A 13,320-nucleotide genomic window follows, 5' to 3' on the forward strand; every position below is an offset into this window, starting at 1 on the left:
AGAAGCAGTGCAGAAGATGTGACATGAATTTTCTATGTGAAAGTAGTCTGCTTACACTGTCAATTTTCCAGAGTTTGATCTGGAGACTTTCTTATTTTATTTTTTAAAAAATATTTTTATTTTTATTTTTATTTTTATTTTTATTTTTATTTTTATTTTTAGTTTTAGTTTTAGTTTAGCTTATTTTTTATTTTATTTTTATTTTTAATTTTATTTTAAAGTTTTGTCTGTGCTGTTTCTAGTGTTTCATAGTTGCCTGGCATGGGGGAAAAATAGTTTAGGTCTGTCTTCATGTCTTATCCTTTTTCTTTGTAAGGTTTGGCAGCACAACTGCTTCCTGGAATAGTGCTGTGTTTAAGTGAGGTAGTACATACACACGATTCTGTCTGTAGGGGCTCTGCAGTTACCCTGTACTGAGTCTGGTGTTGACTGCAGTGTATTCCCATTTTTTGGTGTTAGGCAGAGATGCAGTCTGGAGATGCTTGCTGGGGTTCTGCATTGTTCTTAGCCCGTGGTGCTCGTGGGCTTCACTAGTGGCTGGAAAAGCACTGCCAGTCTGCCTGCTTGGTGGAATTGCCCCAGAGTGAAGGGCATGAAATCCATGATTAACATGACTGTGGTGGCAGCAGTCCCAAATTTAGCACAAATGGTGTGAGAATGAGCAAGCATTTCTTTCTGCCTGTCACCCTTTACCGCCTGTAAATAAATAGACAAGAAAAATCAAGTCTTAAAATAAATTAATTTTTTACTGCAAGAAGTTACGTAACTTTATTAAAATGTGACAAATTGTGCTTGTTAAAGCTAAGATGTACTCCATAACACTATTTTAGCTAGTTTGTTTATCCGAATCTCCTTGGTCTGTGTATTTCATGTCTTTGTTTTATGTGACAACTGTGTGGTGGAGGTCTTAGTTTATGAACAAGCTTTGGAAATGAAACTTAAATGTTAGTAAGTTTGTTTGTCCCAGTAATAGTGAATTAATGGTTGCAGATATGGTGAAAATTTTAATATTAAGATGAAGTCTGAGGAAGCACTTTGCTGTCTGAAGGCAGGCTAATCTGAAAGTTCATGAATAGAAGGGTGTTTTCTGCTTTTGTGTCATATTGAATTCTATTTGTGTTATTGCAGGAAAAAACCTCAGAATTTTACTTACATTTTGGTTGTAATGGGTGTTTTTCCTGCTTAAAAAGTTAGTTTTTTAAACTATATATTGTTTTTAAATAGCAGGGGAGAGAGAAAAAAAGTTGCTGGAGAGACATCACTCTTGCATGATTAGCACTGAAAATAGGGGAAAAGTGAATTTGCTTTTACAGTGTTAACTTTGTGCAGTGAATCATCCTGCATGTTAAACTCTTTAGTTGCAATTAGTAGGGTCTGATTTAGAAGTGTAGTAGAAATGGACAGATTCAAATGTTTGTCTAAGTCTTAAAGCTGTTTCAGAATATTATTTTTCTGATCTTCAGGACCATGTGTCTGTCCATCTTCTATCTAGTGTGACTGATACCTTGTGATGCTGTTGGTGTTTTGGATTAACACATCTCCTTTCTGCTGAAATTTTCTCCTTCTGATCTTCATAACCAATTTTAAAATGCATCTTATGTCTTCATTTTGTGAGGCAAAGTAAGCCAGATAGTTTCCTTAGACTTTTCATGTCCCTGATCACTGAAATAATTTGCACCAAGTAAAATTTTGAATCGCTGTGCTGTTATTGCTAAGTGTGATTTCACTTGTTCTGTGGGAATTGAAAAAAGAAAAATGTAGTAGTGTGGGGAAAATTGACTGTAGTCTGTAGTGTTTGTTTTCTTCATTTTATTTGGTAATCACAAGATAAACCAGTGGTACTTGTTGTAGCTTCATTTTTGTTGTTTTTGCAGGTTTGGGTGTTTGTGGAGGCTCTCCCCTGGAGAGAGAGCAGCCCCTAGGCTCCAGGGCTGTGGTGAGCCCCCCAGGGAGGAAACCTTAGAGGACTGCTATCTCCCACAGTGATAAGTTGTGTTTCCCCCCCATTAAGCTTAGCAGCATCGTGTTAATTGGTTGTGCCCCACTGGTTCTTTCCCTCCTTGCTCCTTATCACCCCAGTTAATGGGTCTGATTGGGATCCGTGCCCAGGCTGGTCCATTTTTCTGTGCCTCACTCCATTGGCCAGGTTGGGTAACCCTGCCTCCCCTGTATAAACATCCCTGCTTTTCCTGCCTATCTGGTCATCTGTCCCTGGCTCGTCTAGAGGAATAAAGCTCCTGGAGAGCTCTGTCCCTTTCTTCTGTGTGGCTTGAGTCCTGCAGCTTTCATGACAGAGCTAGCCCACGCCAGCAGCGTGGACGTGCCTGTGCTCCCAGGACCTCCTGATCAGGACTGCGAACCACCCGCGCGCAGCCGCCACCCTGCTGACCCTGGGTGCTGGTCCTGAGCCTTTTCCCAGAACTCTTGATTCCTGATTCCCTTTTCATAGCATGTACTGATTTTTGTAAATAATACAAGACATCAATTTTCCCCAGATGCTATGCAGGTTACACAAATTTGTTTAGTATATAGTTTCCTGCTGGTTTACAATAGTTTCTGTCACAAAAGAGAGTTATTGACTCAATCACAAAAAAAACCCAACCCAACCTTTTCTGTGTGGTGGTTGAGTGTATTTGGTACAGTGTTCTTATTTCAGCTGCAATGGGGCTCAAAGTAGATGAATGAGTAATATTTATGACAAATCTCTTCACTGTATATCATCTGGAGCCAGCTGTTCATTATTCCTTGGCAATCACTGCCTTATTATTGAAGATAATACTTCACAAAACTGTGGAATTACATTGTATTTAATTGAATATCAGATTAATTACTGCATGTTACTTATAACAAAATTCTTTAGAGACTGCTTTCGGATCGCCCCCTCAAGATGTAAAACTTAAGAACAGGTTTTCTTTTTTTTGCTCTAAACTATTCTATTATCCACAACACATCAACACATTACATTTATCTAAATTTATGGGCTGTGGAAGACTTTTTTACTGAGGTCACTAAGGTCACTACACATTATTTGAGTTGGTCACAAGATGCTATTGCTGAGATGAGACAATAGTTTGATCAGTTCGACTAAAGACATTTAAATGTATTTGAGTGTTAATTGCATGAGGCTGGCAGTATTTTGATATCTTTTTCTTACCATTGTAGAATTGTGCAGCTCTGCTTCAGTAGCTGAGAGCCTGAGCCAAGTTAGCTTTGGCTGTAGTTTGGTTGAAGAATACCAGATCTGTGCTGATAGGGAATGGTGGCTTAAATATTCATGATAAATTTTGGGCCTGCTCTTTTGTTACCAAGAGAGTTTCTGAAAGCCCTGGAATGGTGTCTGAATCTGTGGTGTTAACTGCACAAAGTTTATTTCTGATATCTGTATTAATGATGGGAGTGCATCAGCTGCTTTGTTAGTGTTACTGAAAAGCATTTGTGTGGTGTGTATGCAAGAAAAAAACTTGCTAGTAGATGTATGGTTTCATGTCAGTGTAATATAAGCAATTTTATGCTACTGACTTTTGTTCTATTCAAATTCTTTAAATGTTGTTTTTGTTTAATTTAAAAGTAGCACATAGTATGTATCTAAGTAAAGGTTGCAAATGCTTTGGTGGACACAGCATGCAAACACATATCTAACTTTTTGGAATGGAGTCAGTAGGGGACCTGAATAGTAGGGAAAGAAGGTAGAAGGAGCCTTTTTAGTGTTCATATGTATTGCAGAATACTTTGCCAGTTGCTGGTCCTGTTTAAGTTGGAAAACAAGCAAGAAACACACTAGTGTTGGCAACCAAGCTGATCACAAAGGGTTTAAGCATAGTAAATCATCCCTGTGGCAGCAGGGGTGCCCTGCTGACATCCCATTCTTATGCTTAATCTGATCAAAACTACCTTCCTGAGAATGAAGAGTATCCTAGAGCTATCAAAGATGTGTCAAATCATCTGAAAAGAGATCATGATTATAATTTTTTTTTTAATATATATGTATATAGGGGAAACATGTTGGCAACATCAGAAAGCTAGCAGTAGTAAGAATGTCTGTGAAACCTGGTAAAATATGGAACCAGCAACTTTCAGCTGAGTGGGCTATGTCCTCTAAAGCACTTTTAAAATATTTTTTCCTGACCTGCCCTTTGTTTCCCCATTTAATTATGGCTGGGATATTTGTGCCTATTCAAAGTTAGAAAGGCTTAATAATGAAAGTACTCTCTGTTCCCATGTCCAATTGCTACACCAGGCATATGTACAATTAGGTAAAAGAAAATGTTTTTTCCACTGTGGTGTGGAGTATGCACAGGAGTTGTTTTTCATGTTAATGCTTAACTGCAGACCTTTTGAGTTTGGTCAGGTGGTGTTCTAGAAATACATCTATGCTTTTTTTCTTGCTGGTTTTTTAATTAAAACTATTTGGAAGAATTAGCCCTAAAAGTTTGTCTTTTATGGGCTTGTTGCAACTTAAATATATATTCTGTTGCTGACTTTGTGCTTTGAGTACTGTGTAGTTTTGGCCCAGGTCTCTATCTTTACCATTTAGGTTTATTTCTCTCTAAGAAAAAGACTGACTCATCTGATAGAGCAGTACTATCAAAAAAATTTTAGAGCTTTTTTAGCTGAGAACATGAGGAAGACTTGAATCTGCTTCTAGAAAAAAATTTGCATGGGGAAATAGGCAGCCAGTGTCACTGAGCTGTGGGAAAAGGTCTTTTTACAAAATACCTTTTCAGTCCTTGGATACTTGGTAATCTCAGCCTTTTGTGCAAAGGATAAAAGGTAAGGATGTTAGTGAGTTAATAACAAACTCTTCTCATGGCAGTTGCATAAATAATGTTAGGAAGCTTGACTAGTTTTCTAAAGACAGCAAGATAAATCTATTAAGTTACATTGTTCATGGATTTGCTGTCCTGTACTTAATAGCTGAGGCCCCAATAACTTGGTGATACTTTGTGGAATCTTTGTGTTCTTACTCAGTATAAACCTGATCTTATTCATTGTTTTTCAGACTGTAAGTGCTTCAGTCTGAAGACTTTGTTGTTGTTGTGTCAGTCATTAAGTATTGAAAATCTGTTGTGATAATGTCTGAAGATATCATGATTCTTCTGCTTCTGGAGAGGAGAACTGTGTCTAAGTGACAGGGAATAAAATTTTTTTCTTGCTGTAATCTGCTCAGATTTGTTGTTTCTTAATTTAACATCTCTTGGTTCATTTGTAAACACACCCTTTTGTATACTGTTGCTGAATGGGGTATATCAGGGAAAATGAAGATGGTTCCTTTTAGAAAGAGAAGCCATTCTGGTTCATTGACTCCAGAATTTTGTTCATTTATATTTTACTAGTTTGATTTAACTGGAAATACCTAGAAAATGTCTCTGGATTTTTTGTTGATGTTGGTTTAGGAATGAGTTGAATGACTTCAGGAGAGTAATTTATAGTTAGTTATTTGGGTGAGATATACCTTTAACCTTGTGTCTGTTTAACTGTAATAATTGTATGTCCTACCTTACTGTTTAACTATGGTATTGGAGGTACCCAAAAACTTAAATGTGAGCTCACTAAAAAGAAACAGCAGCTCAACTAAGTACAGTTTTACACTAAGTTAAATCTAACAAATCTTCCTTTTAGAAGCTGGAACAGTCTTGTCTGTCAATGGAAATCTGCAGTAGCCTGCAATATTCTGGTTCAGGCCAGAGAACTACCATAATTATGAGTTACCAAGTTCAGATTCCATACCTCTTACTCATACATTACAGCAGCCATAGATTAACTGAACTGTATCTGTGCTCACTAACATATTTGCGCTCTGCTGTGCAGAGATGTGGGATTCACATTTATTTGGACCTCCCTGTATAATGTGTGTGGGTGTTTATTGTGTTTTCACTATCTGGATTTCTAATAGTTTGCATATCACACTTAAATATTTTTGAGTCTTCGACCACTTTTCAGTGCCTAGCTGCAGAGCATGATTCAGTTACCCTGTTATAATTTGGGAAGTGTTTCATCCATTTCTTTCCTATCTATGCTACAGTTCAGCTTCAGGTAACATAGTTCACATTACCTTGCATTCTCTTGCTTATTGAGAAATATTTTCTTAACTGTGAGAAGAGTATAGAGTAGAAAAAATATTCCTGTGTTTTAATCATAAACCATTGCATTCTTTGGCCCATATTCAAGCTAGAGAATTTTACTGGATTTTGACTCTCTGGACATGTAGACTTTGTTTCCTTTTTAGCTAGAGACATTGTGAGGTTTGTGATGAGCCCAAATTTCTAGGTTTTTCATAAGGAATTTTCATGTGGCTGCTGAGATGTAACTGTTAGGGATTAATTTAAAAAAATCAGCTTCTAGGAAGCTAATAAAATAGCTTGCAAAATCCGTTCTAGATAGTACCAGAAAGTATTTCAGCAAACTAATGTTTCTATGGTGTTCTGGATCAGATCTTACACAAGATGCTTCATCCCATTTATAAGAGGAAATAAAGAAAGGTTACAGTTATATTTTCATGATTCCTATGATATATTTGATTTATGTGACACTTCTGTAATAAAAGCACAGATTTGATGCTGTAAATGAGATGAGGATAGTAAGATTCTAAACCTGATTGGTGAGGAAAATAATACGGGAAGACAGAGGGGAAGTACTGAACAAAAGACAAGTGTAATCCCCTTGTAACATAAGCATCTGAAAGGACTCGTCTCTTTTCTTCTGATTACAGGGACTTGCCATGAGGTGCTAAGCCTTTTTTCATTGATTTGGCGAGACTGGACCTAAATGGCGCAGCATGACTTTGCTCCAGCCTGGCTTAGTTTTCCTACTCCACCTTCGTCAACAAAGGTATGTTTTGTATTGTTCTTTTGAAAAGACACCCTCATTATTAGGGAAGTCAAAATGTCATAATCTCAATCACAGTACAAATGCAAATCTCTTCATGAATACTATGATGACAAATGACTCCAGTAGAGTTTTTTGCTTGAGCAACTTAGGTCATGGAAGGAAGCACATGCCTGGCTTAGGCTGTGGTTGGTTGAAGATTGCCTTTATCAGCTGTTTAAAAATAATTATTGTGTTCCATGCTAGAAGTACCAAGACAGAGTGTGTATTTGATGTTCTTGCTTCTGATTTTTAGTTGTGTCCTGTAGATTTTACAGGAGTATTATTCTTTCATCCAAGTTATGAAAAGTATGCTTTTTTAGACTTCCTGAAATGCCTGTGTGCTTGATGGTAGAATGCTTGTTGCTACTGGTGGAGTGTGGTGGTTTCATACTGTTAGGCATCTTCACTCTGGTTGTTTCATCTAGACTACTGTTACTTTATATAGTGGGACAGCTTGGAAATGGGAAATACTAAACTCTTAATTGCTAGAATCTGTGAATATTCCTGGAAGTCTTGAGTATGTCTGTCTCAGAAATGTTTTTTCCTGGCCTGTCTTTCCACTCTTTCTAAATTTGTGCAGAAGCAGAGTCAGCATTGGATATTAAAACTCCCTCAGTCATCTGCTTCCCTTTTTATAGACCTATCTTCATTATAATAGTTTGAATTCAATATTAACATCTGCTGCTATGAGAATTGCTTTGCTTTTCTTTAATATATAAGCTTTGTGCATATGGAAAATGCTTAGCCTTGACAAACTTACGGCTTGTGGTATTGTTAAATGTACAGATAGATGGCAGTGTTAGTTGTGTTCCTAATGCTTGGATCCTGTATGCCTACATGAACATAAACACATTATTTTAGTCAGGTCATTGAATGTCCTTTTTTATATCACTCTATGATGTCGCTTCTACTCTGTCTCTTCTACTCTGACCTAGCTAGATTCTTCCTTAAGTATAATCTGTTTTTCAGAACATAAAGCCTATCTGTTCTGGGATACATAGTGTCTGAAAATCCAAATTAAGAAGCAGTCTTTTTGTTTTCATTCTCTGTGATTTCTGATGCATTCAATTATTTTGATTTTTTCAATGTGATATGTTTTAAATTGCAAAAGTATTTGGAGATTAATTTGATACGGTGTCGCGATTGCAAAACAATCTTCACTACATATTTAAAGAGTCTGTTGCAAGAGCTTCACCTCTGTGCTTTATGTGCCAATATAGCAAGATAAAAGTAAGTTCCAGAAGTACTCTAGTACCACTAGAAAATATCTGAGGAATGGGTTGTATTTGTCACCTAATTTCTGAATTGTGTGAAATTTTGTTGCAAGTGTATATTTTTGCTCCTATTCTCTTCATGATTCTTTGCCTCATGGAGTTTTGTTAGATTTTCTTCTCTTTCAAAAGCTCCGTGTTGTATGCTTACTCTATTGTAATACTTGTGTGTCATTGTCAAAATGTACCTTATTTCCCTGTATTACCTGCTCCCTCAATGATGAACATTCTGTGATATACAGGACATTTGGATATTAAGTGCCTGAAAAGTCTGTTTGTAGTTCTTAGTTTACAGACTAAGACTTGTGATGCCTCCACCAGACAGGTCACAGGTTTTGTGGCCCCTGCCCCCTCTATTTCCTGAAATAGACTTATTTTCTGCTGTATATCAAAAAAGCAGAAGAGAACAGCAGATAAGAGGGATGGAGATGAAGAGGAAGGCAAGGTGTCTCATGTTTCATGCAGGATGGAGCTGGGGTGAGGCTGTGGTACCAACAACATTTAGACTTGAGAAGTAGAAACTGAGCTCTCCTTGGTTAATTTTTATATTCCTGAAGTATAATAGCTTTCAGGTCTTACACCCACAGGATCCTGGTTTTCTCCTTGAGCCCTTGGTAGCTGAAATTTTTTTTCTTGCATAGCTCAAGGCTGGCATTGTAGAAACCTGCTACCAGGAAGCTGAGATTGTGAATGAGCTTTTAAATGTGACAGAGAGATTACAGCTTGATTGAAATCCATCTCATCTATTGCTGCTGATTTCCTTTTAACAGCAAGGTTTTCTCATCACTCTGTCAATTCCATGGCAAAACCCACCTAAGTAGATGTGTATCTGTCACTCAGTGGGTTTTGTTCATGTCTGGAACTAATGTGTTTGTGTCAGTGTTGCAAATGGACAGGTTGAATGGGAGGGTGTTGTGAATAGTGAAACCATCTTGGGACAGGGGGAAAACTTTTGAGAGTATTGCTGTAAAAATATGGGGACATTGCAGATGGATAGAGTCAATTTTACAAGTTCACTTTTACTTCTTGTTAAGCAGTTAGACTTCCTGTATTTCTTAAAATCTGTGTTATTTCTATCCCTTTTCCTTGACTGGCTGAACCGAGTCAGACAATTTCTCAACTTACAGAAGTTGCCACTAAATTTCCTTTTGATTACAAAGCTTGCTGTCATCTCTGCCTTGAGAGGCTTCCTAGACGAGTGCCTCCATCATGTGGGGAAAATGCAAACTGCATGATCTTCGCACACTGTTCAGAAGCATCAGATTCATTGTAGCACGTACAACTCAAACATGATACATAAAATGCTGTCAGTTATACTTCGTGAAAATTACAGTTAAATTCCAAAAGCAATATTAAGAGGTTATTGTACATAAATGAACACATGAAGGACCTTCTAAAATTTCACCTAAGATTGTCAGATCTAGCACTTTCTGCAATTTTTGGCAGCTTAGTCAAACTCTGTTCAAGGATTTTCTTTCACTTAAATATTTAGATTAATTTGGTAATTTTTGAAGTACTTTTATTTTAATAATTTTTTTCAGTTTTCTGGTTTTGCTCTCCAAGGAGAGTATGTCAATTCATGTTACAGGTCTCAGATTGAGAGGGTGTTCCCTGTACATTTGACTTCTGTACAATTCAAAAATACATGCTTTGATTTTTAAATATATACTTATTTGAGTTTAAATTTTAAGCAGTGAATATTGAAAAGCACCTTGAACTCTGCAGGGGTATTTTCCATAGAGCTTTGCATATCTTTTTGTGTGTGTGTGATTTTGTCTGTGAGGTAGGTGGGAAAAAGGAAGTAATTTTAAAGATACATGCAGAGAGAAGTTATGAGGAAGATATGGGTTGTATAAGGCAAGATGTTTATTGGTTTAATCCTTTTGGGTATGAATTGTAATCAGGATATGGTTTGATTTCTTGGTGCTACTCTCAAGATAAGATTTTAGTTTACTACTTCCTACTGATATATTTAAGATTTATTTATTTAAAATTTCTCTAATGTGTGCTTATGAGCTGAAAATTTGAAGTGTCTTTGTGAATCTGGACACTTCTGATTCTAGATTTTATTAGTATTTCATAACTACTTGTATTTGCCTTTTAAAGTTATAATGACAAGATTAATGAATTAGGCTTTATTTGGGTATAGCTGCCTTGGATGGAAGTGATTCCTTGCGTTCTATAGAATGCATGCATCTAGTCTCTGAAAATCCAGATTAAGACCCCAGACTTCTTTTCTGCCTTCCAAATTGTGATCTTCGGTCCTTTCTTACTTTTCTAATTTTTTTTTCTTCTGCTGCAACACATGTCATTTGTGCTCTGTTTTGTTGCTGTCATGGGTTGGCACTGGCCAGATGTTAATGCACCCATGAATATATGTTTTTTCTCTAACAACTCCTGTGGGATGTGATCAGGAACAGAGCAGAGCAGGCTTAAATCTTGAAAACAAAAAAAAACCCACCAAAACTTTATTAATTACATAAGAACAGGGACAGAAATACTCTTAAACACACACAGAGACAGAAATAAAAACTTCTTAGAACATTTCTTCTCCCAGTTTCTACCTCCCCACCCATCACTTTTCACAGACCAACCTTTGGGTTTTAGATCAAACAATCACCACTCAAAAAACTAATCTTCAATTCAGCAAGGGAGAGAGGAGTCTCTCTCGCACCACAAACTGTTCTTCAGAAAACAGGGGTCCACCCCTTATGTGTTTCTATGTCACCCATAGCACCGCCCGGAGAAGTCTGCTAAGGTGACACTCTCTTTTTCCTATGTCCAGCGCTCTCACCGCTGTCTCATAGGCCAAACTACATACAGGGCTTTTTAAGGATGCTGCATGCCAAGCTCTCCCCTTTTTACCCAGGGGCCGGGGTTCCAGGAGCAGGTCTGCCCTGAGGGCAGAGGGCGCCACCTCACCCTCCCCCTCTTTTCTCTGCTCGCTCCACTCTTCAACGTGCCAGTCACTGTAGCAAAAGCAAGGGGCAGCTGCATCCACCCAAAAATGCAGTTTATGTTCAAAAGAGACTTAAGTTCAGTCCATGGCTGACATTATGCAAGAAAAGTCCAGCTCAGAAGGCTACTCCTCTCATTCTTCCATTGGGTTCCTTCCAATCATGCTTTATCATCTCAGTCTCAGGCCGCTTCCCTCTCTCCGAAACCACCAGTCATGAGAATCAATGTCTAAGAAAAGTTTCTTTCTGCTACACAAGGGTTAACAGTTTCTTCTCGGCAGGGTGCAGGCTGAGGCACTCCCAGGCTTGGCAACTCCCACGTGGCTGGGCACCTTCTCCCGGAGTTTGGGGGGGAGGGGGGTGAGCACACACAGAAGGCACTTCCACAGTTTTCCACCCCTCCATCCTGGACGGTGCAGCTCAGTTCCAGTCCTGTCCCCTCTCTTCTTCCTTCTTTCTCCCCCCCCCGGGGCTCCGGCTTACCTGAGCTGACCACGTGTTTCCCCTCCCCCACCCAGCCTCGTGGCCGGGCAGGGGAAGGAGGCCTGAGAGGTGTCTCTGCTGAAACCGGGATCTGAAAAGAGGCCGAACCCCCTTGGGGGTCCTGCTTTTAACTCTTTGTGTCCTCAGAGGCGTGTCCAAACCTCCGAGTGACCAATCCAGGTGCCAGCAGAAAAGCTGATCACTGATTGGACTACCCACATCCCCCTAGAAAAAAGTCACCTCCCCCGCAACCACGACAGTTGCCAAAACAAAGCAGATGCTTTTTTCGTTGTGTCGCAGACATGTGGCTTAAGGGCTGTTTCAGTGTCCTGGAGCAGAAGATGCAGCTTCCACTTTGTTAGCCTGAGAGATGGTGACACAGGTCTGAATGTGAGGACTGCTGCATTGTCTGTTGTTCTTGGAAGAGTGAATTCTATATGCCATGAACAATGTGCATGTTATAATTCTGATGATTAAGTTTTGTTATGAACCAGATCTGAGGTCTACCACTTATTTTCTTTACAGTCGTCGCTGAATTTTGAGAAACATTCTGAAAACTTTTCATGGACAGAGAATCGTTGTGAAGCAAATCGCAGAAGACACAATTCTTCAGAGGGGTTTGATCCTAACATTGGAAGGCCAAATGGAGGTATAATATATGGAACACTGAATATGTTTGCATCATTTGTTTGTAGCACTAGCTAGAAAGCAAGTCTGATGATGATAGTTCATTTAGCTTAATTCTTTTTCTGCAGTAAAAGAATGATAATGGAGAGGCACATCTGGGAGAGGATGTGAGCGCTAAGGGTCGATTAAAGTAATGTGATTCCAGGTGTATTTCTCTCTCGAGTAGAATAAGTGTTAATACTCCAGCCAGCAGCATATAAATGAGCAGCCAGAAAAAGAGGTTGACTTGTAGCATTGGCTGGCTATCTTCTCTCTCTGGCACTGGTTTGTAAGATTCTTTCCTGCTGCTCATGTGAATGAAAACTTGTTTCCTATGCTATTGTATCCCAGTCTAGAGAGCTTGTGATTTACCTTGTTTAACAATTCTGCAGAATAAAATACTCTTTTTAAGTAGTTTGTAATCACGTTTCTTTAAAATTTAAAAATCTAAGGGCATTTTGGGCGAAAAGAGAAGAATGGTTGGCGTTCACAAGGCAGAAATGGTCCAGAAAATATAAACCATCGCGGAGGGTACCATGGTGGAGGCTCCCGTACCCGCAGCAGCACCTTCCACTGTGGAAAAGGTCAGGGACTGCATGAAAACAGTGTGCTTGATAATGACACCCGCAAAAAGGAAGACAAAGAAGTACCCAACCAGTTTGAGGCTGAGGATTTTGTAAGTAGATTGTAATTACAATTAAAAAGGTTTCATTTTGTCTGCAAGTACCATTTTGTCCATTACAAGTCACTTAATGAGATTTCACCAATTTCAGATTGTCATATAAGGAATTTTCTGTAGGTAAGGGAGTGTTGTTTCTCATTTGATGTCCATATTTTGTCACTATATGTTTATTATCGTTACTTATGTATTGAAGTGAAACTACAGTTGGATTCCCATCTGCTGTGGTGTGTGTATATATTAAATTCTACAGAGTTACCTTATTGGAATCTGAAATAGTAACAAAATAATATTCATGCCAGTGGCCTTCTGAGATCTCTTCAACCTACAATTAGGATGTAAGGGGAAGAGTGATCTTACTCTGAAGAAATGTACATTGCTGGTTTTTGCTTTCTCT

The 13,320-nt window shown here is 38.5% G+C and overlaps 1 protein-coding gene across 3 annotated transcripts in view; it reads left to right on the forward strand.

Moving 5' to 3' along the window:
• GPBP1 (GC-rich promoter binding protein 1) overlaps positions 1-13,320 on the forward strand; it is a 39,576-nt gene that overhangs the window by 10,596 nt on the left and 15,660 nt on the right. For 2 of the 3 annotated variants that reach the window (XM_063422897.1, XM_063422898.1), the window contains exons 4-6: positions 6,710-6,828; positions 12,104-12,227; positions 12,697-12,920. In XM_063422897.1, the coding sequence (XP_063278967.1) occupies positions 6,766-6,828; positions 12,104-12,227; positions 12,697-12,920 (411 nt within the window). In that variant the 5' untranslated portion in view covers positions 6,710-6,765. Of the gene's footprint in view, positions 1-6,709; positions 6,829-12,072; positions 12,228-12,696; positions 12,921-13,320 lie in introns of those variants that run through there. The other variant, XM_063422899.1, reaches the window with a different exon arrangement.

Source organism: Prinia subflava, chromosome Z (assembly GCF_021018805.1).
Source record: "Prinia subflava isolate CZ2003 ecotype Zambia chromosome Z, Cam_Psub_1.2, whole genome shotgun sequence".
NCBI lineage: Eukaryota > Metazoa > Chordata > Aves > Passeriformes > Cisticolidae > Prinia > Prinia subflava.